Source organism: Fusarium fujikuroi, chromosome FFUJ_chr05, assembly GCF_900079805.1.
Source record: "Fusarium fujikuroi IMI 58289 draft genome, chromosome FFUJ_chr05".
Taxonomy (NCBI): Eukaryota; Fungi; Ascomycota; class Sordariomycetes; order Hypocreales; family Nectriaceae; genus Fusarium; species Fusarium fujikuroi.
In genome coordinates, this window is record NC_036626.1 from 1,913,765 (window position 1) to 1,939,594 (window position 25,830).

The 25,830-nt window shown below is 50.5% G+C and overlaps 7 protein-coding genes; 1 reads left to right on the forward strand and 6 right to left on the reverse strand.

Moving 5' to 3' along the window:
* Positions 1–180: 180 nt before the first annotated feature.
* Positions 181–1,264, reverse strand: FFUJ_07367 (related to carrier protein YMC1, mitochondrial; the record flags this gene model as incomplete). XM_023577611.1 has 2 exons in its annotated part: positions 181–1,049; positions 1,111–1,264. 2 exons carry the CDS (start codon positions 1,262–1,264, stop codon positions 181–183), a joined length of 1,023 nt encoding a protein of 340 aa, XP_023430655.1.
* A 1,321-nt stretch (positions 1,265–2,585) lies between these two features.
* On the reverse strand, positions 2,586–7,745 carry FFUJ_07368 (uncharacterized protein; the record flags this gene model as incomplete). XM_023577612.1 has 2 exons in its annotated part: positions 2,586–2,638; positions 2,693–7,745. 2 exons carry the CDS (start codon positions 7,743–7,745, stop codon positions 2,586–2,588), a joined length of 5,106 nt encoding a protein of 1,701 aa, XP_023430656.1.
* Positions 7,746–11,801: 4,056 nt separating this feature from the next.
* Positions 11,802–12,215, reverse strand: FFUJ_07369 (uncharacterized protein; the record flags this gene model as incomplete). The annotated part of the gene is made up of 1 exon (XM_023577613.1): positions 11,802–12,215. One exon carries the CDS (start codon positions 12,213–12,215, stop codon positions 11,802–11,804), a length of 414 nt encoding a protein of 137 aa, XP_023430657.1.
* A 1,045-nt stretch (positions 12,216–13,260) lies between these two features.
* On the forward strand, positions 13,261–13,609 carry FFUJ_07370 (probable RNA polymerase II transcription factor B subunit 5; the record flags this gene model as incomplete). XM_023577614.1 has 3 exons in its annotated part: positions 13,261–13,279; positions 13,333–13,481; positions 13,562–13,609. 3 exons carry the CDS (start codon positions 13,261–13,263, stop codon positions 13,607–13,609), a joined length of 216 nt encoding a protein of 71 aa, XP_023430658.1.
* Positions 13,610–13,699: 90 nt separating this feature from the next.
* On the reverse strand, positions 13,700–14,621 carry FFUJ_07371 (probable delta3,5-delta2,4-dienoyl-CoA isomerase precursor (ech1); the record flags this gene model as incomplete). XM_023577615.1 has 2 exons in its annotated part: positions 13,700–14,193; positions 14,258–14,621. The coding sequence occupies 2 exons, from the start codon at positions 14,619–14,621 to the stop codon at positions 13,700–13,702; spliced, it is 858 nt and encodes a 285-aa protein (XP_023430659.1).
* A 609-nt stretch (positions 14,622–15,230) lies between these two features.
* Positions 15,231–16,681, reverse strand: FFUJ_07372 (probable beta(1-3)glucanosyltransferases; the record flags this gene model as incomplete). XM_023577616.1 has 3 exons in its annotated part: positions 15,231–15,801; positions 15,849–16,509; positions 16,567–16,681. 3 exons carry the CDS (start codon positions 16,679–16,681, stop codon positions 15,231–15,233), a joined length of 1,347 nt encoding a protein of 448 aa, XP_023430660.1.
* Positions 16,682–19,989: 3,308 nt separating this feature from the next.
* On the reverse strand, positions 19,990–23,117 carry FFUJ_07373 (related to OSBP-related protein 7; the record flags this gene model as incomplete). XM_023577618.1 has 3 exons in its annotated part: positions 19,990–22,834; positions 22,914–22,990; positions 23,094–23,117. The coding sequence occupies 3 exons, from the start codon at positions 23,115–23,117 to the stop codon at positions 19,990–19,992; spliced, it is 2,946 nt and encodes a 981-aa protein (XP_023431434.1).
* Between the last annotated feature and the right edge of the window lie 2,713 nt (positions 23,118–25,830).

A 25,830-nucleotide genomic window follows, 5' to 3' on the forward strand; every position in this document is an offset into this window, starting at 1 on the left:
AATAGACCCAGCCATTTTATGTGGCAATCTTTGTGGTGTTCATATTTTCTCTCTCGTCCCAATAACCGAGTGATGTGAATGCCGAATTTGTGAACTGACTTGAAGATGATGCCGTCTGTTTGTTTGTTTCATCCCATTGTATTATCCTCGTGCTCGCGCCTCATCATGGCAGCGACCTCATCATGGCAGCGACCTCATGACACCCTCAAAAGCAACCAACGCCATGGCATTCGCCGGAAACGCCCTCAGGAAACATGGAACAAATCCTCTCCAGTATCCCTTCCAACCTCCCTCCCTGTATACAGCAACGGCTGCGTCCTTCCAACGAGGAAATCTCCTGACTCCATCGTTTAGCCCGCCTCCCAGCGGATCTGTCATGATGCGCTGCTTGACTACATCGCTCGGATAACTGGTCAACCAAAACACCTGCGCACTCAGGCCTCCCGCCCAGAAATTCACTGCCGGTGCACTGAGGTTTGTCTTCTCGCGTAGTTGTCGAGATAGAATATCGTAACTGCCCCACCAGCAGAAGAAGAATCCTCTAAAGAGAAGAGTCGCTGAGAGGCCATGATACACGCCCTTGATGCCATGGTATCGGTAGATCTTGCGCAGACAATCAATCGGCCCGGCGTATAATCTGTCGGCTTTTTGCGCTGCGTACTGGATCTGCAACCGTGCCTTGACGTGCTCGACTGGTGCAGCAATGAAGCTCACCGTTGAGCCAGCTAATATTCCCGCGATACCATGGCCGAAGCTGGGTAGCGCCGTGTGACCCTTTGGGGCTGTGCCTGGTGAAGATGCCGTAACGTCGGTTCCTAGTGGTTCAACGTTGAAGACATGTTCTGAGAGAAGACGACGATAGACGGTGAGCGAGCCCAACATGACCGAGTCCATAAACATCCATCCAACCAAAGGCGGTGTTGCGCCCTTGTAGAGCCCGCGAAAGCCCTCATGGCGAATAGTCTGTGTGACGCATTGCAGAGGGCCACTGAAGCGACTTGGGTCTGTCGTTTGTAGACGGACCTTGATAGTGTCGAATGGATGGCCAACTATGAAAAGTCTGTCAATATTTGCATCTCGAGCCGTCATGTCATGACAATGGACACATACCTGAGAGCTTGGCGATGCCGCTGAAGACACCCGCTACAAAGCCTTTGTAATCATGTGCACCGCTTCCACCACCGACGTTACTCGTCTTCTTTTCCTTTGTCTTGATGGGTTCTGGCTCATTCAATATGATCTTCCCTTGCACATCTGCAGCCATTGTCCGTGTGTGTTTTGACCCCTGCGAGTCTATTTGTCATGAATCTCCTCAAAGGAGTGAACAGCAGCTTTTGGAAGAGCTGATGCTCGAGCTCAACGCACAATGGCGAAGCTTCTGTTTCAGACAAGAAGAAATATTGGGGGGAAATATGGGATCATAGGATCTTGTAGCCATGAAAACATTCGAATTGAAGAGATGTCAAAAAGTCCCCGATTCAGAAGTTGAATGCTGACGCATACAACTTTTTGAAGATCGTTATTCGCCGGACCTGGGGGAGCTGCATGCACTGGTACTTCTTCACCGAAGTCGGAGCGGTCCATTGAACATCGCTGTAAGTTAGTAAGTAGTTAGGTAGTCCAAGGGACGCTCCCTCAGTTGGCGGTCTCCGGACTTTGAGGCCCTCCCCCGGATACTCTGGGGCCGTACCCAGGGACGCTAAAACCTCGACTAATCAATCATTATCATTCCCAAACCCAAGCAATCACTAAGGTGCCTAACTGATAGCGAAGACCTAAACTATGGGTATCATTATATAACGCTGGCTGGAGAAGCCATTTTTTCACTTGCAAAGGAACAGAATACATCGCGGTGGTATTTCTCTGGGTGTATATCGATTGAAATCCTTTCATTCCCAATTACAGCCAATATCGGTGGTTATGGTATCTATCTCACGCTCACAAAGCTAAACACAACCAGGAAACCCCCCCCCCCACCCCAAAACTATCTAACTTGAGAATATGTTCACACACATCATGTCCTTTCACCTGTGCTTGTGCTTGTACTTGTACTTTTGCTATCCTGGCATAGCATCCATCCTCTTTCCGCTCATAATATCCAATCCGAGTTAAGTCATTGCTCGCAAATCAAACCATTGACGTATCGCTCTGCAGTAAGAAAGCCATGTCATGTCGTCGTCAAGAATCGAAGCAAAAGCCCCTGTATGCAAATATGTCCCTTTCCTGCAACCTTTTCTTCTCTTTGTTTTCTTTTTCGGTATTTGTCAACACCTTTCCATCCCCTATTTTTTTTTTTTCTTCTTCCCCGTTTCCTTGGTTGTTCGTTCATTAAGCCCTTCACCTTGATGCTGTTTCAGCTGGCCACCCCTTCAGTCTAAGGCTGCCTTTCTTTTTCTCGCTAATAGCAAATTCACCCACGTCAAGGCCGTTTCTTGTCCATAAAAAGTTCATACAACTGACCACCAGCCAGAACCTCCAGAAGGAGAGTCAAGTTGGGTGTCAAAAAAAGCAAAGCACTGTATCATTCTCTGATGAGATATCGATCAGCATCCCGGTAGTTGACGGCTGCCACGGTTATCCCCTTTCTAAAAGGTCTCCGTGTCATCCGTGTTATGGGATGCAACACTGCCGAAGGTATCTGCTCTCCAAGGTTAGAGACATGAATATTAGATACGGATCAGATGTAACTTACCTCGCTTGCGTCGACGAGCTTCATCCTCAGGGCTCTTAGGGGTCATGGCTCGTGGCCCACTAGGTCGACGAGTAGGAACACCCAAAGCAGCATTGAGGTTACGGTTCTCAGGCTTGGGGCTGCTTGTGAGGTGGCTGACATGTGTGCCACTCATAGTAGCATATCCGCTCTCATCACTGGGGTGAGGGGCGGGGCTACCCTTGGCCAACTTGGAGATGCGGCTACCCCTGGGGGGAGATAGAGCTGAGGGACTATCAGTGGGCTCGATGGGCTCCTTGGGAGGTCGAGGGGGGCCGGTTGGGGATGTGGTCCAGTAGGCAGGGTCCTGAGGAGCACCTGTCGATGATGCCTGGCTGTATCGGTTGGTGTTTTGAGCCATCTGGTTCAAGCTCGAAACCGAGCCACCCCAATCTGCCGACCTAGGTGTCATGGGGACGTTATATTCTTGAGCAGAGAACTCCAGAGCATTGCGGAAGCGCTCTGTCTGGCCCTGTCTGGGCTGGGGGTGCTGTAAGTTCAGTGAGTTTCGGTGAACCTGATACTTGGGTGCATTGCCTGGGGTATGGTTGATTTCGCGGCGGAGAGGCGCTGGCATGGCGTCACCGGCATTGGGCGCCGACGCGAGCTCTTGCTGAGAGAATCCAGTATGTAGCTGGTCCTCTGCGTACGGGGCATGACTGTAATCCCCGTCGTTGTACTCGCCTAGGCTAGACCCTGAGCGCGAGGGAGGGTAATCATCGTACTTGGCTTCCTTCTTGCCTTTGCCAGCGCTTGAGGCTGTCGTTCCAGACCATCTGGAAATCTTAGGGAACCAGCCCGAAAGACCGGACTTGTGCTTTTTTTGCTTCTCTGTTGTGCGAGGTGTGTTCTCATTGCTCATTGGTTGAGTAACACCAGACGGTTGAGGGGGCGTATCAAGAGGAACAGAACTCCCACGCTGGAAGCCTGATCGCTCTGGTGTCAGCATATTGGGGTTGCTGCGCTCGCCAGTCGGGCTAGGGTGGGCGTGCTCGTATTCATCCTCGTGCTCAGCAACAGTGCTGATGCGGTTATCAGAAAACTTGCGTTCGTTGGCAAGCCGAGATCGGGAGTGGGAGAGCGAGAAGTGACCAGACTGGCTGGGGGTGATTGTCGAGTTGCCTTCAGGCTCATAGCCTCGATCTTGCTCGAAATGGCCCTCAGGCTGCAGGTTGTCAAATGAGGGGCCACGGCCACCACTGGTGGAAACAGGGGGGACGGTGCTCTGTCCCTTGAGCTCGTCAACCTCGCCGAGAATCTGCATCAGGATTTCCTCAATACGCTTAAAGTCGCTCGTACCCTTGTTGCTTAGGCCTTGGAAAGCTCGCTTGAATAGGTTCTTCTTGGCGGCGGCCTCATTGAAAGTGTCAACCTGGGAGATGCTTTGAACCGATCGGGCACCGGGGTAGGGGCGAGGACCATTGATGGCCTTCTGAAGCTTCTCGGTATTCTCAACACCTGCGAAAATGACATCGTCGCTAGTGTCCTGGACGAGGTTTCTAAGCTCGTTCAGAGAAGTTCGCATCTCAAGGGCAGAGTTCATCAGCAGTGCAACGATTTCTGTATCGCGGGCACTGCGCTGAGCATCCCGAACCATCAGGTGCTGCATCAGAGCAACAATGTCCTTGTTCTCGATGCGGTCAATTCCTTGACCAGTGGCTGCATCGTAGAATGGTGACGCCATGCCTTGGGACATGCCACTGAGGTGACGAGCATCCTTGGGGGCGTAGAAGGGGTCCTGGCCAGCATCATTTGGAGATCCCGGCAGAGACAGCTGAAGAGCCTTGCCCTTGGGCTGGAGATCGGGAGTTCGATTATTGCCATTGGACATATAGCCTTCGTCATACTTGGGGCCAAAGCCAGGGCTTCCGGTGTGATAAGGAGCTCCAAACCCACGGGCCCCCAGGAGGTTGTCATTCAGGGCAGGGTTGGCGACAGGACTGGTGTCCTCGTATGGGTTGGTGACAAGAGTGTCTCGTTTGCGGTCGTCAGAGGTTCGCTGCCACTCATCTTGGTCTTGGCTGGGTTCACGGCTGTGAGTATTGGCAGCAGCTATTCCAGCGGCAGCGCCCAGCGCGGCAGCACCGGCAAACTGAGCGGCGCCGGGTCCGTGACTGCTGGTAGCGCTCTCAGCGCGTTGCTCGGCAACATTTCGGGGAGTGGGTGTTGCCCGGCCTTCAGAAGCATCATCGTGGTGTTCGCCATCAAGACGCTCTTGGACAACTGACGGGTTGGTGTGAACATCATCATCAATGTAGCCAAATTCAGGCATGGGGTTGTTAAAGTCGGGGAGACCACTTGCAGTCATCTTGGGCGAGTCATCATAGGAAAGGCGGTCGATGCTGTGAGCAGGAGTGTTACGAGGCTCATGACCTTCCAAAGTACGCTCCTTGAAGGACTTATTACGGAAGACGCCAGCGCCTTGGTATTCCTCTGGCTCCTCGATGGCTGCTTGTTTCTTACCCTGCGCCGCCTTGAGAGCAGCAACGGCGCCAGTCGCAATGGCGACTTCTGACGCGGTGGGTGACCTTGTTCGGGGCACCTTTCGGCCATGCTCATCCAGATCATACTCAGTGAACTCTTGTGACTTGTTATGAGATCTGGCACTAGGTGTAGCATGCCTCTCGGGTTCCAACTCGCTACCGTCTATGTAGTTCTTGTCGGGGCTCGCACCACGGCTGCTATAGGTCCTTGACTGGTCATCATAGGAGAGAGTCGAGTCGCGAGGACCAGGGTAGTCGCTGTAGGAGCCGCTCAACATGGACTGGTCAAGCATCGAGCCTTCAACGAGTGAAGCAACTGCTGATTCGGGCCCCATAGGAGGGTGGACCAGGTTGGGGTTGGCACCAACACCACGGACAGCTTGTCCAGACGCGACCTTGTCCAGCTCGCTGTCATCTGTGTAGGTGGTGTTTCGGTAACCTACACCAGAACTTTGGGGTGACATTTGGTCCATTTCTCGTTCTTGGAGGGAGTTCAGAGAAGGTGTGGACTGGCTATTGCGACGTTCCCCAGATCGCTCGTAGTAAGCATCACTTGTAGAATGCATACTCCTTGAGTTGCGAGGGTGATACTCGCTACCACCCTCAGTGTAGCCAGAAACACTGGGAATAGGGCTGAGGCCTCGAGCACCAGCCTGGTAGGGAACATACTTTAATGGAGGAGGGACATCCTGGGTAGCGAAATAGGAGTTATCATATCCACCCTCAGGATAGTCGTTGTCAGAGATGTCATCCTCTTCGTATTGGCCCTGTCGTTCGAGAGGATGTTTCTGGCCATACTCGTCTGGTTCATACTCCTCCACGTAGTCCTTCTGACCGCGCGGTAAAGCAGTCAAATCACCATGAGATACGTTGGCGTGCTGAGTGGATAACGTTGTCTCGAGATTAGAGGGAGTTGCTGAAGGTGTAGGCGTCGAGGTTCCTGAGACATATCCACCCGGAATGTTCTTAACAGGCGTGATCTCCTCGCTAGCCGAATGAGGTCTGTCGGTATCGGCAGATCGTATAGAAGTCCTGGTCATTTCCGAGGGGTTAATTTCACTCATGAGGGGCATGGGTGGCTGAGGAACCACGGGATCGTCGTCGAACTGATCAGCATGATGGTCACGGCTCAGGGCACGGCTATGAGCAGACTCGGCTCTCCGACGCCGTCTTTCTCTCGGCTTTCGGTCGCCTTGTGTACTGTCTGAGAGGAGTGATGAGCCAATGCCAGCTGCTGCTGCACCGGCTGCAGCAGCCTTGAGCATGTCGCCACCACTTCGTTTGGGTGTAACATTCTCATTCTCGTATTGGTAGTCATCCTCAATAGAATCATGGCTCACATCAGAGTTAGCTTCGAGGACATGACGAGCCTCTCTATTGCGTCTATCCTTTGGCTCATTCCGTTGACCTGACGACCGCCGGCGGTCGGGGGTTAACTCATCCTTAGATATTGATGTGGCAGACGAAGTAAAAGAATCGCGTCGGCTCTCCCTCTTGCTGGTCTCTCGCTTAAGAGCATTGAGTTCGGGCAGAATCAAGCGGCGGATGGCGTCTTCGACTGTTTCGAGAAGCTTGGGGTTGTTGATTGAGGATTTAGAGACATCTGAGCGTGAGGAATGTGTTGCGTGGGTGCGATGGCTGGGGGCCAAATGAGAAGCTGAGACATTCGAGTCAAGTCCTGACACATTGGATTCCTGTTGACTTCTGCTAGAGCGACGGCGATGGGCTTTAATAGGCTCCTCCGTCCTCTCAGAAACGCTGCTGGTCCTGCTCTTTGGCCGACGCTTTCTCTCTGCTGTGGACTTTTCCCTCGACGACTTTGATTCTGACACCTTTGACCTGTCTCTGTTTCGACTCTTCCGGTTCTTCAACTCATCTACTGCAGCACCTGCAAGTGCACCGGCGCCAGCAGCTGCAACCATCTCTCGGGTTGCTGATGGGCTGTCGCCCTTGGCGTCGCCGTCGAGAAAGCTGTCAGATGGAATGGCGGATATGTCTGAAGCGTTGACGTTGTAGGTCTCCGAAGGGATCAATGGGCTGGCAGGTCGTCGTCGTCGTCCCGTGTGGCTACGATCAATCTCAATGTCAATTGGATTTCTCGAGACGTTGGACTCTTCGGTAGCAGAAGCGTAGGAGCTCATGCTGTTGCCGTCGTCCCCGTCGAAGTACTCAGAATCTCCCAACGGTATCCGTCGAGTCACAGAGGTGTTGCGAGCGCCTTTTGTTTCTGTAACTTGAAGATGATGATCGGAACGGCCTCTCTTGGATGGTGTAAGGCGGACACGGACACTAGGACGTCGCTCACCTGTGGAACCGACAGTTGACTTGCCGCCTTCGAAGTACTCGATGAGCAATGAGGTCTGAGATTTGCTAGCCTTGTGTCCACGAGTAGCAATGGTGACGGGTGTTCCGTCTTCAGGAATGGAGTAGGAGGACTTCTCGTCACCGGGATTCACCCCATCCACCGTCGTTGTGAGATCGGTGGGGGTGGTATTAGTCTCGGTTTCGGTAGGGGCGGGAAGTGGAAGAGATTTTCTGGAAGATACACCCATCGTAAATCTGGTGAGGCTCTTAAGTGGAGGTGTTTCGGGGCCCTTTCTTCCCAGGACTGCAATCCGGAGCGGATGCAGAGAAACACCGGTGGGAGAGGAGGGGTTGGTTGATTAATGATTTGATATCAAGACATGCGGAATCAAGGAGCAACAAAGATTGTCTAGCAGGACATGTCAGTAAACCCGAGTGCCCAACGGAGGAGAAATAACGGTGTAGGCCGATTAGATGGGGTAATGAATCGCCACCTGCGTTTGAAAGCGGCTCGCTCGACTCATGAAGCGGAGAAGGGTAAAGCAACGGTCAAGGGAAAAGGAAGGATGAGAGACTCACAAACAAACGACCCGATTAGAAGAAAGGAAACAACTTTGAACGTCTACCAACTACCCAGAGACAGGACAGTCGATAGCGATACCTACTTACTAGAGTCGACAACCGACACAGCTCGACTCGGCTCGACTCGAATTTGACCTGGCCTTAGAAGCCTCAAGGTTCCGTGGGGAATTCGAGAAGGAGAAAGATTTGGGGGAAGGGTTAAGGATGCGACGTGCGGCGTGGTCGATTGTAAAGGATGGTGTGAAGGCTCATGGGCTGTGGATCCCGTAAGGTAAGGTCAGGCAGCTCGGCGGGGGGGCGCCTGGGGCCTCGGGGGGGCTAAGAAAAAAGAATGGGCTAGCAAAGTTGCCCGCAGCAACCAGACCTGGCAATTAACAAGGAACAGAGAACTGAAAACCGCAGATGTCAGTGTCAGACGGAGCGGAAGAGAGCCGAAACAGAAAATCAAGAAGGGTACAAGGTGTACAAGGTATGATCTAGACTGGTTTGGGGGGCAAGGAGCAGGGCTTTCAATTTAGGTGCAGCTGTGTCGAGGGGAATCGAGGAGGTTGGGCGAAAGATCTGGAGGTTGGGGAAAACGGATTGAGTTGATGTAGGACGGGCAGGCCGTTTTTTCCTTCAATATTGATGGGTTACAGAGTACCTATGGAGTAGTTGGTAAACTCACTGCACGCGGTAAAGTTTAAAGCTTCAATGAGCGAGGTCTAAAATCATCGTTGATGTACGGGGTACATATGACTTCGTTGTGTATTGAAGAAGATCTTGATGGGAAAAGTTTAGGTAGGCACATACATACTTAATAGAGTCAGCATAAGTGGAACCAAGAAGCTTATGATGCTTTAGGTACTCCGTATTGGATTGTCGATTGTGAGTAGTACTGAGCTCCGTACGGAGTATGGATCTCTCCAATCAAAGATCCAATGCAATCTCCTCTGTGTGTTGCTCTAAACAACACCAAATCGACTTCGTTTGACAACATCTATTGGATTGCCTTGTCCTCGGGCTCTGGTCATCACACCCTACGTTAGATACTTAGGTGTTGGACCCACCTGGTTCAGCGGCTGGGCCCTTGAGGTTTTCATTTTCAGGCTAGTGCCTTGGGGTGATGAGTTGTCTCTGGCACTCTGCCGAGGCGGGCTGTCCAATAGCGCCGGCCCGCCGGGATGCCACCTAGCTTAACACGCTATGCCCGTGGTTCCTCTGCCAATGGACGATCTTCCAAGGACACGAGGGGAACGAGATATGCACCAAAACGTGCAGGAAACATGCAGAGCAGACATCTACAGTAGCGAGGCCCGACGAGTTCATCGTAACGCTCTATGTGTGTGATACGTGATTTGTTGTCTGTGATGTGATGACCATCCTCATCCCATCCACTCCTCTTTAGTATCGAATAAGCATCCTCCGTCTATATCAAAACAGGATATTTCAACTAGCGGTCTCCAAGTTGTTGCGTTGCCAGTTGCCACGCAGAACCAGCCTCCTTGCTAGATACATGCTCTGCTCCAGTATCAAACCACGAACAGACAAATGTTGGGCTTCCACCTCTGCTACGACAAACCCCCTGTCGTAAAACGATTCATCTTCTGTTTTCCCTTCGAATCAGGTCCCGGCAATCGTCGCACTCCCAAACAATCCTCTTCCCCAGCCTCTCTTCTCACTTGATCACCCTCGTCAATCACTTAAACCCCTGTCCGCCTATTAATTAATCTTCAGACTTCAGCCGTCCCTCGTTCAGCGCCACGGCCCCAGCTTCGGGCCAGGATGGGAAAGGTGCAGCTGGGCGGTTGTGTCCCTAGAGACGGAAAATAATCATTCGAGTGAGCCTCATTTATGTGACTAAAATAAGTCAGACCATGAGGGCGAGGCCTGTAATGAGGCTGCATTTGTTGACCCCGTCAGCGCTTCTCACAACTTCACAAGTTGCCCAAGTCGCTTCGTAAAGAGTTCAAGATACGCGATATTAGCTGAGCAATCTTATCAAAAAGATCACCAGAGTCCCAGTCAGACCTACTCCACTCGGATCCATAGGCCATCATTTCGCTCTTGTTGTGAGTGGATTGTAGGGCTGAACCACTCACTATGAAGGTCGGACTTGTCTTCAAACCATTATGAAACACTCTCATTCCCAAGGAATAGCCTAATTACGGCGCCTTGTTCACAGAGACATACCGTTACCCAGGTTTCAGATAAACCACAGGTTCCAAACATAATAGTGCTTTAGAAGCTTCTTGGTCGAATCTAGCGTCCTTGACCTCAACACCACCACCTAATACGGATAGATTTGATATGTTCCTGAAAATCATCTTTGCCTCGGCTCAATCTTACTCGCATCTGGCTTTCCATCTTCTCGGGGCGTAACCCGAGTCAGAATATTCGCTTTTCGCCGCTCATGTTCAGCTTATTGGCATCTCCAGCCTCCTCCATCATCACACTAAGAAACCACAGCTCCATTTGCTTAATTTGCGCCCCTTATATGCTCTCCAACCACCTCTTTACCTCCCAACATGGTATCGACTTATCCTGAGCTGTCTGTCATATTTCACCGCAAACATACACTTGTCAAGATGAGGCGAACTAGGCTGTACCAAGCATGATGTAAATCATAAGATCCCGCAAACTCTCTGTGGACCACCCGAGCAAAGTCCCTTTCACTCATGCGAGACACATCGAAAAGGCATGGGATATCCCTGAAATTTGGATACAGGACAACTTTCACTTTTTCCACATCGTTTGACGTGCAACAAATGTTCTCAGCTACAAGACTCTTTCAGGCTTTTCCGCCAAAATTCACAGAGTCTTCAAAGGCTTTCGAGAAGCCCTGGTTACTCCTTGATTTAGCAGCGAGCCAAAGCAAACTGTGAACAAAAGCCCAGTGGAAAAGATGGCCCTTTCATGGCTCAGTACAACTAGCATTGGCCCAGAGCACTTGCAGTCTATTATTGTAGTCCCTGACTACCTACCGTAGCTATTGCTGCGATCTCATGTGTTAAGGTTAGTTGGTCACCACGACATGCTGCTTCCAGCATGGCAAGACCACAATGAAAGACCTCTTTGTCCTATCGATGCTATTAACTCTTGTGGAAGCTGATCACCGCATCACTTGTGACACCGTCCTCGATGCATGCAGCCAACCGGGTCTTCTGAGGTCACTCGTGGCACACACAGACGACCCGTATAGCACTCTGCTTCCGGTGGCTTGTAAGAGGATGACTTTATATAATCTGCAACCATGTATTCTTAGTCCTTCCACTCGGTTTCTTTGAATTCATCTGGTTAGCGATTCGTATATCAGTATCCAGGCAACCTCAAGGTCCGAATTACTATAGAAACCAAGACGATAAAACTTATCTATGCAGAGGGAGGGAGGGAGTGTCGGTCCAGTGTCCAGCTCAGCTTTTCCACTTTCACTTGAGTCTCCCGGACATCTTTCCTTTGTGCGACAATTGATGCACAGAGTGGTCTCGCTAATCGGCCAAGCTTGATCGGAACGGATATCAGCAAACTCAGCTGGACTTTATGTCATGAGACGAAACAAAGAATTGTTCATTGCTATGGTAATATCAAACGACACGTAATCTCATTTTGACCTTCATTCATTCCCTCGAAGACGCACCCTCCCGGCTCATCCCTCTCTACCTCCAGGCAAAAGGGTAGGTATAAAACGGTCCAAGAACGAACAAATGGGGGGGGTTCAACATCCAATAGCCAAAATTCAACAATCAACTTCTTCGACCATCCGTTACTACAGCTGGCGCAGGCTCAGCAGGATACTCGGGCGGCCTGTTCCCAACTTCGAGATCCCGCAGTTCCAGGGGATCCTGCGTCTCCTTTTTACCATCGTATGGCGGTGGTGCCTGTCCCAATTCATTGAGCCCTTCTTCAGACCTGGTTCCATTCCATGGCGATCGGCGATTTCCCGTTCTTCTTCCACCGCGAAGGCCAGTATATACAGGAGCTCCGGTATTCTGACCGGGCCATTGGTTCCCACGGCGGCGGCGACGTCGTCTCACTTGGATGATGGTGGCGGTTAAACCGAGAACTAAGATGACAAAGAGCGGAATGAGAACCCAGGCGAAGGGTTGTGCACCAAACGAGAAGCCGGTATTGTCGTCGTTATTATCGTTTGTTGCCATCACAATAGTAGATGTATCGTTAGAGCGTATAAGTAAGGTACTCGATCAGAGGATATTGGTATGGTTATCGGATGTCTCAGGCAAGATCTGTATGTGATCGATTCTCAATGGATATGTGTGTAAGGGGCTTCTTTTACTTAGTTTTTGAGACGTTAAGAATCAAGTATCATCAAAATGATAGATTGTCAAGGTGTGAGGTCAGAGACTTTGATAGAGTGGCGTCATCTAGTAACTCCAACTCCCGACTCCAACCCTGGGGGGAGGGCAACTCTTTGTACTTGTGCACCCTCGGCTTCTACCTTAACCTTTTACATTCGTATGCCTCCATTACAGAGCCGCGTAGCCGATCATCCCCCACTGTCAAGGTGACTTCATCATTGTGGCTTAGTACAGCAGCTTAGATCTGGATGTATGTAAGGACCGCCGCTGAATGTCGCCGTCCGCCGATGGAGCCGGGATAAATTGGCCGCCCGTCACCTGTTCTGGCCATGATATCTACGCTGGACACAGCCCAGTCGGAGATAACAGATTGAAGAGTACCGGCAGGTTAACGAAAGAACTTGGTATGAAAAGTCGAGCCCTTAGACTACAGCTTTTCAACTATGCCTTGGACTAGTGGCGTATTGAGAACGAGCAATGCCACTTACAGGGACTGAGTAATACGCTGCAACAGTCATGTTCACAACATGCCCAGCTTAGTACGAAGGCGATGAGTTAACAAACATTTGGTGCCCGGGTCCAATCTGCCACATGATTTAGTCCAGCTTCCCAATAAAACAGCTCTGCAAAACCAGGCACAGTATAATTACGGGCTTTGCCGTTGCACAGCCGAAGGGCGAATAAACATTATTTGGAATGGTATCTGATGATTCCATGCACGTTAGGTAGATAAATGGCAGATGGTCCGTGCGTCATGCAAGGCTCCCGTGCCATTATACTCCACCCTTTTTATGGGGGAAGCGTCAACCATAACGAACTTAAACTTCATTATAATCCTTGGAGCATTTTCTGGACCTATTGTTGCGCTTCCGCGAACTGGCCCAAGATGCCTCGTGCAATCAGAGGTTCGTCTCACACTATTTCCTGGTCACTGAGTATCCGAGCTTACCTATGCTAGGCGTTCTTATCGAGTGCGATCCTTCGATCAAGTCCATCATCGTCAGCATCGACAGTGCTAACCATGACTACATCATTGAAGATCTCGATGATGAACGCGTGGTTGTGAAAGAGACCATGGTCTCAACGCTCAAGCACAAGCTCGAAGAAGTACGTTCAATCGCTAGCATCATCTTTATCCAAGCTACTTGCGACTGAAAATGAACTTCGTTTAATTGACACATTCCCAGCGACTCAAAGAAAATCTTCCTCCTGAAGAAGAGTCCGGTTCCGAGTAAGAGTACGCTTCGAACATATGCAATCACTGAAATATGTACACAATTCCATACCCAAACGACATGCTTCCATGGTCCTTTCGAACACCTAAACTACAACTTCTCGAATCTCGGCTTCGTCTTCTTCAATCCACTCATCAACGCCAACGAAAAGTCCTTGCCTTGCACAGCCGCTGCATTCCATACTTGCGTATATCTCAAGCTCTCAGCAACATTATGATCCCTGCCGTGGTTGAGCAGCTCTTTCGTTCCCTGTACAGCAACAGGGCTCTTGTCGGCAAGTGTGGTTGCCAGAGCCACAGCAGCCTGCACAGCCGCCTGTTTACCCTCGTGAACCTGGCTCACAAATCCTACTGATAATGCTTCCTGTGCTGAGAAGTCTCGGGCCGTGAGACAAACGTCCTTAACCCATGATGTTGAGCCAACGAGCTTGGGCAGACGTGCCAGGGTTCCGATATCAGCGGCCATGCCAATGTCAACTTCCTTGACGGCGAAGCGTGTGTTGGAGGCGCAGATGCGGATGTCAGCGCAGCAGGCGATATCAATAGCAAGGCCAATAGAAACACCATGAAGCACGCAAATGACAGCTGTAAATTTAATCCCATACATAAGTGATCCATCTTAACGAATCGTTGGACGAGTGACACTTACGTTTCTCGCATTTCTCCATAGCGCCAATCGAGTCCTGGAATTCCTCAATGTGGTTTCTCACTACCTTTGCCTTTTTGGCGATATCCGCCTGAGAACCAGAGAGGATTCCATCATTAGATGCAGACTGCACGTCCAAGCCTGCCGTAAAGGCTCGTTCGCCAGCGCCGCTGACTACAACAGCACGAACATCTTCATCACCGCTGAGCTGCTTGAAGACACGCCCAAACTCAAGCCATAGTTCCTGGGTAAAGGCGTTGAGCTTTTGGGGTCGGTTTATCTCGACATGAGCGACGAAAGGGTTTGGTGAGCTGACAATTATGTTTTTGTAAGATGTGTAAGCGGGAAGAGGTGTGGTGGAAGACATTGTGTGGCTTCTAACTCAATTGCGAATACGTTGAAGAGAGAAGAGTATGAATGGTATTGTCAGTATTTATAAGGGATGAAAGAATCTCGGGCTAAACTGCGTGTCCCATGGGGAAGCTTGATCTTGGCTGCGACACAGCCCATGTCAGAGGTGGGCTACTGATGGAGATGCCGAGGTTCCCACCAATTCTAGCCCAGGCTTTACGGCTAACTCCAACTCACGTGCGACACGATTAACCGTTGTTAGTATACTCCGTAACATGTACATCATTGAGGCAGCGGATATTCGTATCGGTTTAATGAAAGTCTATTGAACGTGCTTCGGCACTAAATCCTTTTAACTGAAACGACAAAGGCGGTAACCGCCCAGATAGCATTATAATCATTTCCGGGTCGTCTGCCCTGCCTGGGCTAGACGCCAATGCTCCTGTTGAAAAAATACGAACCCGGCGTGCCCAGCGCAGCGCGCCCAATCGAGTAATCAAGCGCTCTTCCCCTACATCTTGTGTCTATCATGAAAACCAAGAGGGGGGCCTAAATCATAACTCTGACCACAAGGCAATCCCCACACTAACAAGGAAAACAAATAAAGAGACGGCACGCCTGCCATCTACAGCAAAAGGGTTCCGACGAGGGTGAAGAGGGTGGCGGCAGCGGAGACGTACAGGGCACCGAGGCCAAGGCTAGCAGCGCCGCTATCATCATCATCATCACCAGAGGCAGAGGCCGAACCTGTGGATGTGGAAGAGCCCATGGCAACGCTGGCAGTGGCAGTACCGCTATCAGTGTCGAAGTGGGATCCCTTGCCGTTGATGCCAGGGCCCTTGCCGGCACCGTCCTTCATGTACTTCTCAGCCTCGGAGGGCATCTCCGGGAGGTAGCTGGGGTCGACCTGCCAGACGGACTCGGAGGTAGGGCAAGCAACGCCATGGGAGGTCTTGGCAGCGCCGCCAGTGCCAGTGGGCATGGGGTACTTAGAGAGAGCAGACTTGAAGAGATCGAACTCCTTTTCGGTTGTGACCTTGCCGTTCTTGATTGTGACGATACCGTAGTCGTTGTCCTCGAGGGAGTACTCATACATAAGGCCACCGGAGTAGACAGAGGACATCTGGCTGTCCATCATGGGCTCAAGCTCCTCGAACTTACGTGGGCGGTTCTCAATGCAACCGTACTCGGACAGGCTAGTGAAAGGTTAGGAGAGGCCAACAGGGGTGGTGAACTGACTCACAAAATAGGGATACCGTAGTTGGTGAAGTTCTTGACCTTGACGTCCCAGCCAGAGGTCTTGAAGTCGCTGTTGCACCAGGAGTAATCGTTGAAAGCGAAGAAGTCAGATCGAACCTCCTCAGAGCCACAGTTCATATAGTGAGCGGTTTGCATGCGATTGGAGGCAACATCGGCAGCAGAGTAGCCGACAGGGACCTGGCGGAGCTTACGGGCCTTAAGGTAGTTTCGCATATCACGAGTGATGGCCTTGACGTAGGGAGCTGACTTGTCGGTATCCTTCTCGTCATTCATGACCTCATTCCCGGAGAAGAAAGCGAGTGTGTTGTCGTACTTGGCGAACATCTCGACGGTGGCGAAAACGCTCTGAATGTAGGCGGCATTGTAAGAAGGACCGGGCTTGGCACGGTTGATGGAGTACTTGGGGTTGTTGACATCGAGAACGAGGTAGATGCCAGCGGCGTCGAGCGCACTCATGCACTCGTCGTGATCGGCCTTGTTGTCGACAGCGTAGACGCGAATAACGTTGACGCCGAGCTCCTTGAAGTACTTGATATCACGCTTGCAAACATCGGGATCGGCGAGAGGATCCTCGTTAGCTGAGGCACCACCGGGCTGGTAGTCGATACCTCGGAGGTAGAATCGGTCCTTGTCAGTCCAGAAAGCTAATTGATTGTCAACACTGACTGCACGTCCAACTCTTGAGGCAATTGACTACTAACCATTGCCAGAAACCGAGACGGCGGGGAGGGAAGCGCGCTTGCTGGGAGGCTCCTTGAGGGTAGGGGTGGCCGAAGCGACAGCCGCCAAAGCGGAGAGGAAAGCAACGGTCTTCATTTTTAAGTTGGCTGTTCGAACGGTATGGCGGCGGATTAATACGGTTCAAGAATTGTCGTTAAGAGACGATATCGAGGGTGGAAAATGATCAAAATGAGTGGATCGGGTGAGGAAGCAGAATTACAGTCCAAGTAGAAGAAAACCAACAACGAGGGAGTTGGGAAGCGGGAACGAAAGAAGAGAGAAGATCACGACCGGAGAGAAAACGACAGAAAGGCGTTAACCGGTTGGAAGGGTAGTTGAAGGAATTAAAAAATCAATGGAGGGAGGGAAAAGAAGAGAGGAGAAGAGAGCGTGATACGGAGGTTGGAATGGGGTTTTAAAATAGTAGGCACTGGAGGTGGGAAGACGGGACGGGATGGATGCCCTCCACCAGTGGATGGAGGGTGTGGTACAACAGGTACAAAGTTACAAGCCGGGACCAACTCGAATCGACAACCACAGAATGACACAACGGGATAGGATAGAACCTGGATAGTGGTGGTATCAAGGGATATTGGATTAGATGGCAAGTGATTGATCCCTGAACTGGGTTGGTATTGTAGGAGCACTCGGCATTATCTTGGTACCAACCAATCTACCTTAGGTAGGGAGAAGGGAGACGGGGTGTCTGGATAAGTACCGACTACCTAATGAGTGAGTGAGTGTTTTACGGTACCAATTGAGGCATTGGACGAACGATGCAGACTCTTCCGCTCCCATTTGGACTCCCGCCCTCGTACCAGGTTAACAAGAATGGAAACTGAGGTGGCCAGTCCAAGCGTCTAACGCCGGCCACTGCGGGCATTTCTTCCTTGGTAGGCTTGGATGGGCTTCCGTCGAATCCAAGGGGAAGCCATGGATTGGGGATTAAGCGTGGGGCACGTCCGGTCCAGTAATTTCAGTTCCCACAAATTCATGCTGGCACACCTACTAATCTCGAAGAGCCAAGAGAGCATGATGATGGGTTGACAACCAAGCCCAGCATGTCTTTATTGCGAAGCAGTACGGAGTACAATGCTCTTGTATGCAACTCAGTACTGTGATACTATCTTGTCGGATGAAACGGGTGTATTTGAATTGCCATCTACTGGCATTTGCACCATCGCACATTGTGTCTTGTTGTGCTTACACTTGTGTGGCGGAAGTCAGATACACGAATCAAATGGGCTGTAGCTGCTGTACAGAGTACTAACCCAGGCCAGCCTATCACTGAAGCATTACCTAGATACGGGCTAGTAGTTAGACTGGGCCGGTGGTGTGAAGTCTGCCGATAGATGTGTTGTCCCATGTCACTTGGTGAAGAACAAACTGTTGCAACGTCCGTAAACAAGGCGGTTATCAGTTGGTCATGAGCCCATAGGTATGTTTACTCGTCACTATAAAGAGGATCGACACAAACAAACGTTTAACCATCTCGCCCTCTATGTAGGTTCAAACTCTATTCTCATTATCCGTATACTGGATCTCACTTGTGTCAACAAACAACTCAACGCCTCTGGATGACAAGAAACTCCCAAGAGTGCTCAGCCACAAACCAAGAGTCCAGCAACTCAACCATTCCGTTTCTATGACAGGTCCAAGGCCTTTAGTACATTGGCATCACTTGCTGTGCTCTCTTTTTCGTTTCTTGGCCTGGATTTCGCTCAATGCTGAAATTCAATTGACCCACCAAAGTCGTCGTAATGCATTTTAAGCTATCAGCACACGCCTCCCCTTGCTCATGCATGACACTCCCTTTCGGCTGGAGTAAGCGCCTCCTGATCAGCGATTGGCGTGCCGCTGAAACTCGTCTCGTAACCCCCTGAGGCTCCTTTTTTAACGGCTCCAGCTGGTGGCACCGTCCCCTCTCTCGCCTGGTTCATCATGATGCTTGGTGAAGGTTGGTCTGGGGTTGGCATTAAATGTCTGAGTAGGTAGGTACCTTTAGTGAATCATAGAGTTCTTTTTAGTTTTATGCCTGTCACAGGTTTGGTTATTAAGATCTAGAATGAAGACGTTCGTCTCATAACCAAGGTATCCAGGTAAGCTTAAAAGAAACTTCCTACCTGGGTATTTGTCGCTAATAACACAGACAAGAATTTCTTCCATCCATAAGTTCTCACCTGCAGATTCCAATGATCGGCAGGGGTCATTCTGCCACTCCCGTCCCGCTAAACATCAGTGGAGCCCAGGCTCTCACGTCTATGGGCCATACCGTATTATCCCATTGAAGAACAAGAATAGAAATTCGACTTCTCGTATGGCTCAGTACCTACCTAGCTTACTGAAATGCTACTGGTTGTCAAGAACTCACTATTATTTAGACTGTTTCTGTGTATTGTATCGAGGCACAGGCTAGGACAGGTAGATGCCGTACACCTTGAGTCTTAACATTTCTTCATCCTAGTTGGCATCAGTCAGTCTGAGCTCTGACTGCTAAGACAGGATTCATATGACGATGAGTTGCACTTGACATGGTTTTGGCTTGGTTTTATCTCCTGGACCCGTCAAATCAACCGAGACCAAGGCCAAATTTCAATCGTCACGTCGATCACCCTGCACTGCCTCGTCCCAAGGGCAGCTCGTCTCTGATCCCTTATCCCTCACAACCACTCGCCTCAGCATTCTCACCGCAACGCCAATATCACATCTCGCCTGTTGCATAATTAAACTCAGGATCTGGGCGCTCGGCCAAGAATGACCCTCGTGCGAAACACTGTGGTTCTTCACAATACCAGTGGCCCTCTTTTCATCTGGTAACCTCACCTGGGGTGCGTCACATCCCCTGCCAGTACATGCACTATCTCAGAGCCAAGAAAATGCTTGGCTTTGTTTAGCTGCAATAGGAGGTTCCAAGTGACACTTTGCGTGGGGACGTGAGACCCCCAACCCCAAGTGACGAAAATACTAGCCAAGTTTAGTGTACATTAGCAGGCTCTTTAACTAGTTGATTTTGTCACCTTATCTTCATGTCAGAAGTTTTATTACTCCCTGTGGTTTGCCTACCTGGGTCTGTAAGAGGAAGACTGTATGATCATCATTTGAATTTTCAACTTACCTATCCTACATACATATGTACCTAAATCGACTCCAAGTCTCAATACGCCGTCTTAAGCTTGGTCAGCATTACCTCATAAGCTAACGTTAGAACACAGGTGACGGTCTAGTCAGCCTTCTATTGCATACCCTCTGTCTTATCTTAAACACGGTGGTCGCATCAGTGACCTGTCAACTTAAACAACATTCTTGACTACATAATACCGTAAGAACTCTACACAAATAATTCATTCGACTAGGGGTATCAAAAGTCAATCCAATGGTTGTGTCTATTTAGCTTTCATCAATCATCACGTAAGCTTAAAGAGGTCCTCAACCCCTTGCCAGCTTCCCTTCGCGCGCTCCTCCCAGTAACTATCCTTTCCTGTCTTGAGCTTCCACACTTCCTCTCCCTCTGGAGCGTTCTCGACCTTGACGAACCATCGAGGCTTGTATGTCTCACCCCGCTCTTCCAGCTCTCGGCGTCGACCGCGCTGAGCTTCCTCCAGCTTTTGCTTCAGGTCCTCGGCATCATCAATTGCGCCCTGTTCATATGCACGCTGATCAGGTCGCAGGCGACAATCCGTAGGAGGCAGTTTGCCCTTCTCGATCTCTGTAATTTCGTTCAAGCTGGCAGCAAAAGTTGTAAGACCGAATGTCTGGGCAGCATTTTCCACCAGTGGTCCAACACGCCAAATCTCCTGGCCGCCACCTTTGCCTGTTGTCTTCAAGCTGTTGGTCCATGTACCTACCAAGCCGCTGCCTGTGTTTACTCCTTCGGGATTGAAAATTTCCACGCTGACATCCTCAATACGTCCACCCCACATGCCCTTGCTCTTGAACTCAACAGCAGCCTTGTGACATGTACTGTCATTGACGACATGCATTGTGCCTACAGGCTCCACGTACTTTTCGCCCATAACCACGTTGCGCAAGAACATGGTAGCAATATTCCATGAATATCGCTCTTCGGAGCCATTTGATAGACGTAGCACAATTCGAACACGGCCATCTGTCGTGATTTCAGCGCTCTTGCCCCAAAACTTCTGGCCGGGGGCTGGTGATTGGGAGAACGACCAGTTGGCTGAGTCTGCTTGCATAGCGAGGAGAAGAGGTCGATGCTGGACCTTCTCGACCAAGAGTCTGAAACCTCCGGGCACCTCCTTTTCGCTTCGAACCAGTTCAAAGGTTTCGCCCAGTAGAGGTGTGAAAGGCTTCCGGATAGCACGCTCTTTGGCTCGACCACTGCTGAACTGCGAGACTGCAAACGCTGCGACGAACAGGAGTCTGTCTGTTGGAGAAGATTGCTTTGCAGCTTGGTTAAGTAACTGTGCGTATTCCAGCTGCTCAGCCACCTTTTGGCACATAGATGACGGTTCGTTCGAGGTAACGGGCATACTGATGGTACTAAAATCTTTGCCGACATTTTTCCTGAAGAACGCGATCAAACTCGGTGCGGCTGCAGCTGCAGGTGGTATGGTTGATCTCCTGACAACAACTTGCTCGATTGGCAGCGGTGTAAGGCTCTTTGGTTTCGTGGGGAAAAGATGAGACGCATCGTCCAGGTTTGCTGTGTCATTCTCTCCTATAGACGACACAGAAGAATTGTCTCGGAATGAATCTTCCTCCTCGTCTTCTGCCTCTTCTGATCGTGAAGCTTCGTCTTCGCTGCCATCAATTTTAAGAACGGCTGAGTTGGCATCTTCGGCATCGAAGAACTCATCTGCTGTTGAGACAGTGTCTATACTCTTCCTTGACACGCCACCGGCGGACAAGGGCACTGGCATGCGACGGCGCTTACTATTGTTGATAAGTGTGGTGAACTCGGACACAACCGAGTCAAGGTCCATCAGAAGTGATTGACAATGGTCCTGCAGCGAGTTCTCCTCTCTAACAAGCCCCTTGGATTGTCTCCTTGAGTGGTTTGGCACATTGGCTGATATAGTTGTAGTGACACCACCTGGTGCTGGTACTGCCATAGCTGTTGGCGCTCCCAATGTGGCAGGGGATATCGCAGGAGTGTTTGACTTTCTTCTCCAGAAGGAGCGCCTTTGTTCGGGAGGGGGTGTGAAATACGTGTCGTTCTCGTCGATAGCACTAGTCGCGGCTCCAGGTGAAAGATATTGAGGACTGGTTACTGGTGGCGGTTTTGCTTGGGCTGTGACCTCACGGGTCAGGCGTCGAAGCGCATCGCGTGTACCAACCACGCGGCTAACCAGGGATTCGACCTGCTCCCATTCCCTGTCTTCTTGAGGAGAGGACTGATGAATAGGCTGAAGCTGGCGTGTATTGATTTTCAGGTGATCATTCTTGGGAAGGTCCAGCGTCTCCAAGCCCCTTGCAACGCGGCTCGCCTTTTCGAGCGCATGTGCCCAGTCTTGGAATTCCTTATCGTTCGGGGCTCTCAAATGCCAGACTTCAGCGCCTGAATCGATGCTGATCTCTCTTCGTCGCTCATCTGCAGCGATGGCGGCTAAGCTTAGGGGAATAGCCCCTCGGAGCGCAGAAGACTTGGGATTATAGTAGTACGACAGAGTGCATGTCGAGTAGTCAAGGGAGAAGAATCTGCGAGCGTAGCCTTGTCCCTTCTTGCGACGCCTCTTGTGGAGAACACCTACATGGTAATTGCCTGAGCCAACTTCGCTACGGCCAGAAACGGAGTTCGCGTTTGCCACGGCGTTGTGACTGTGAAGACTGTCTAATGAAGCAGAGGCAAGTCCGTCAAGTTTAGGGCTACTGTGCCGCCCGAGACTCGTTTGGCTGGCTCCAGCTTTCGGTGCTTGAAGATTAGGCAGATGTGATGAAGTCTGAGGAGGTGCCCCGGTAGGATATGTCATTACCACGAAAGTCGCCGTCTTGGATGTCTGTTTCGAGAACGTGTTATCGAACACGAGGCCGTACATTCCGCTCTGGTCATGATTGACCTCGTACGTGCCGATGGACACCTTATCCGCTTCACATTTACCAATCCATTTGATGGGTATAAATCCTTTGCTTTTTAGCAGCTCTTGTGCGTTTATATCTTTCTTCGAGAAGCGGGCAGACTTCCCGTCCGAGGTACCACCCGACTCTTCAGTTCCATTATTCAGGTCTTCGGCTGTGGAAGATGCAAAAGTGGTGGCACCGCTGCCGGGATGTTTGACAATGCCAAAATTGCTGCAGTCATATTAGTACACAGCTTCATTCAAGGGCCTGGGAAAGTTCGCGCTTGGCGGCATAAGATGGAAGTGCGTACATGGACTTCTTGTGAGGTTGTACGCTCCACGATAGTGTATTCCCTTCATCGACTTTGACCCAGCGAACGATATACGACTAGTTCCGTGTTAGCCAGAAGTTCATGTCGATTCTATGTATGGTGCCTGGCGTGCGGCATCTGTGATGCAGGGAGAAGCGAGTGACATGCCTTGCTATGAACTTCAAGCTGTTCAATGCCCGCCATTTTGTATGATACTCTAGCGGCAACCAAAGTTTTCGCGTCCGTGGAGGTTTCAAATATCGGGAAGCTCGGTAGACGAATTCGTGGTGGAGTTGATGACCTTTAACGATTGACCATGCCGGCTCGATCGATATTCAGCTTAGGTTTTTCGGAGAACCGGAAACTGCGGATTGGAGGATGGCTCTTGTTGTTGAAGAAGACAGGTTTCGACAGTGGAAGAGAGAAGCTGTGTGTGCAGGGGGTGAAAGTGGCTGGCAAGTCCTCCTTACGTCTGACTCTTCTGCATACGTAGAAGCCAAGAGTTTTGCCTCGGATCCTAGAGGAGTGAAGGAGTATCCGTCTGCCGTTACGTGCGCTATACGTGGACAACTCGAGCACGTACGCACGAGGCAGCTACCCAACAACTAAGCTAGTGTTTGTATAGTCGAGTCGTGGGCTCTGTATTGGGCCGAACAGGGGCCTTGGTGGAGGGGCAGTATACGGATAGCGAGGTTTCGCCTTACTGCTGACGTTGGAAACGGGGATTTTGCAGTTGGTACAGCCACCACAGCCACTGAGAGCCACAAGTCCAGTCCTTTTCTGGAAAGTCTTTGGTGACAGGGACGAAACTGTTGCGAGGATACTGTTCGTTTCAAGTGGACAATTCGAGGGCTGAAGTGGTTGGGAAAACTGGGCGGGCGGAGGTTGGGGATAAAAGCCCTGGCATAGGTAAGGGTGATGAAGGTGGCTGGAGGGCGGAAGAAGCTATGGACACGATTTTAATGCGAGTGGATGATTGATGATCAAATCACTGAGGAAGGGGTCAGGAATGTGGAAGCTTGCAGAGGTGGAATTTGATTAAATACGAAAACCAACAAAGAGGGCTCACGATTACCATGTTAAGGTTCCTTGCCTCGGTAGGTTTGGTATGCGAGCGCAGCAAAGTGCTAGTTATTACACGGCATGATATGACGTTGCATTCCACTTTGTTCCGAGGCATAGGGGTTACATCATTTCGAATTCTGGGACTGAGCTGTAACTTGTGATGTTGCTAAGATACCTACGTACCTAAGTACTGCTGTATCGTGATATACGTGCCACCGCTCGATTTGACAGCTCCAAGGTCTATGCGAACCCGATCTCTTGCACACTGCATTCCTACGCCAATGTTCCATTGTCCAATGTCTCGGGTAGAAGATCATTGTCGACTAGGATGATCCTCATAAATAGCTTCTCGGCCCTGAAGACTGGTCATTACCCCACGGGCAATCCTCATTCCGGGCCTTGCCGGTCAATCCGGGCTACCGTGGACTTACAGATGCTATTTCCGGCACGTTGATGGAGTGGTCTTTGTATATGTGTGTCTGCCCGTTGAATATGACGCAAGGCTACCCGGAAGCCGAGTATGTAACTGAGGCAGTTAGGCACAACCCTACTTCGGGACATCTAAGTAGCAAAACTGTATTGGACAATTTTTCATAGCAGATAAACCAAGATGCCTACCGGGTTTGTGCTATTTCATAGGTAGTCTTGCTGGGTTTGTAGGGCAATTTATGGACCATGATATGAGACGTGTCGGCAGACCTTGTTTTTGTAGAAGGCAGATGTCACAGGAACAATTCAGGATTGATATTTCAATCCTGCCCGAGCTACACACGAGGGTCCCCAGACAGATGATCAACAGTATCTGGTAACTACCTAGCCATATGTTTACATAAACCAGATAAGGCATGGCATCTCCCTTCCAACTGGGGCTTCATAATGAGGTTCGGTTGTATAAACAACCCCCTTCTGATGCCAGTATAAGTTATGGAAATAGAGTAAGCACCATCTCCGTCTCCCATGGATGCACATGCAGGCATGGACATTTCACCTTGTTAGCTCGATTATTGGAACTACAGCAATTGTGGCACTGGTTCAGAACTGCAATATACCCAAGCATTCACTATAACATACAGCAACTGATGGCATTTGGCAATGAACATTGCAATGCAGTTCGTGCCATCTCATCAACGGACAACCACCCTCCCAGAGAAATAATCACAAATCGCATCTTCTCAGCCCCAACTTCCCTCGAGGTTCATCACTACTATAGGAACCGGTATCGGTTCTTAACTCAAACCCTGTCTCACCCACGCGACCTGCCCCTGACGCCTGTCGTCGAGCCAAGCACCAAAGGCCATCACGACGCTTCTACTGGTGGATGGATGAAGTGAGCCCATGCCTAACCCTAGTTGGGATAGACCGGGACCTTACCTTAAGTGACTTGTGGATCTAAGCGGGCAGCGAGATGGAACTCCACTGTGGTTTAGGGGACGAGCCTACGAGGAGGAATCTCGTCAAGCTAAGCCCAAGGTCCAGGCCAAGCCAGGGGTTTTTTTTTGAGTTGGTATTTGGCTGACCCTTATTAGGTAGTTGAAGAACTTGATAACGAAATTTCCATCTGCCTCTGGTTATGTTGACCTGTCTTTTATTTTCCTCTTTCAATTTCTGGACTCTGAATTCATGTTCAATCTCACAGTAAACCACTGAAACGCTGAGCCAGAGTGTGGCAAGTGCTTCTTCCCGCGCCTGCATCCCGCCCATCTTAAAGGTACCTACCGCTGTGACCTGAATCGCACGGCGCAACAGAAAGGAAGTATCCTTTCTTGGTCAACTTTCATCTTTTCATCTCCTTCTTTTCAATCTCATCAACGACTTGAGCCGCCTCGCATCGCATTGCATCGCATCTTCCTTG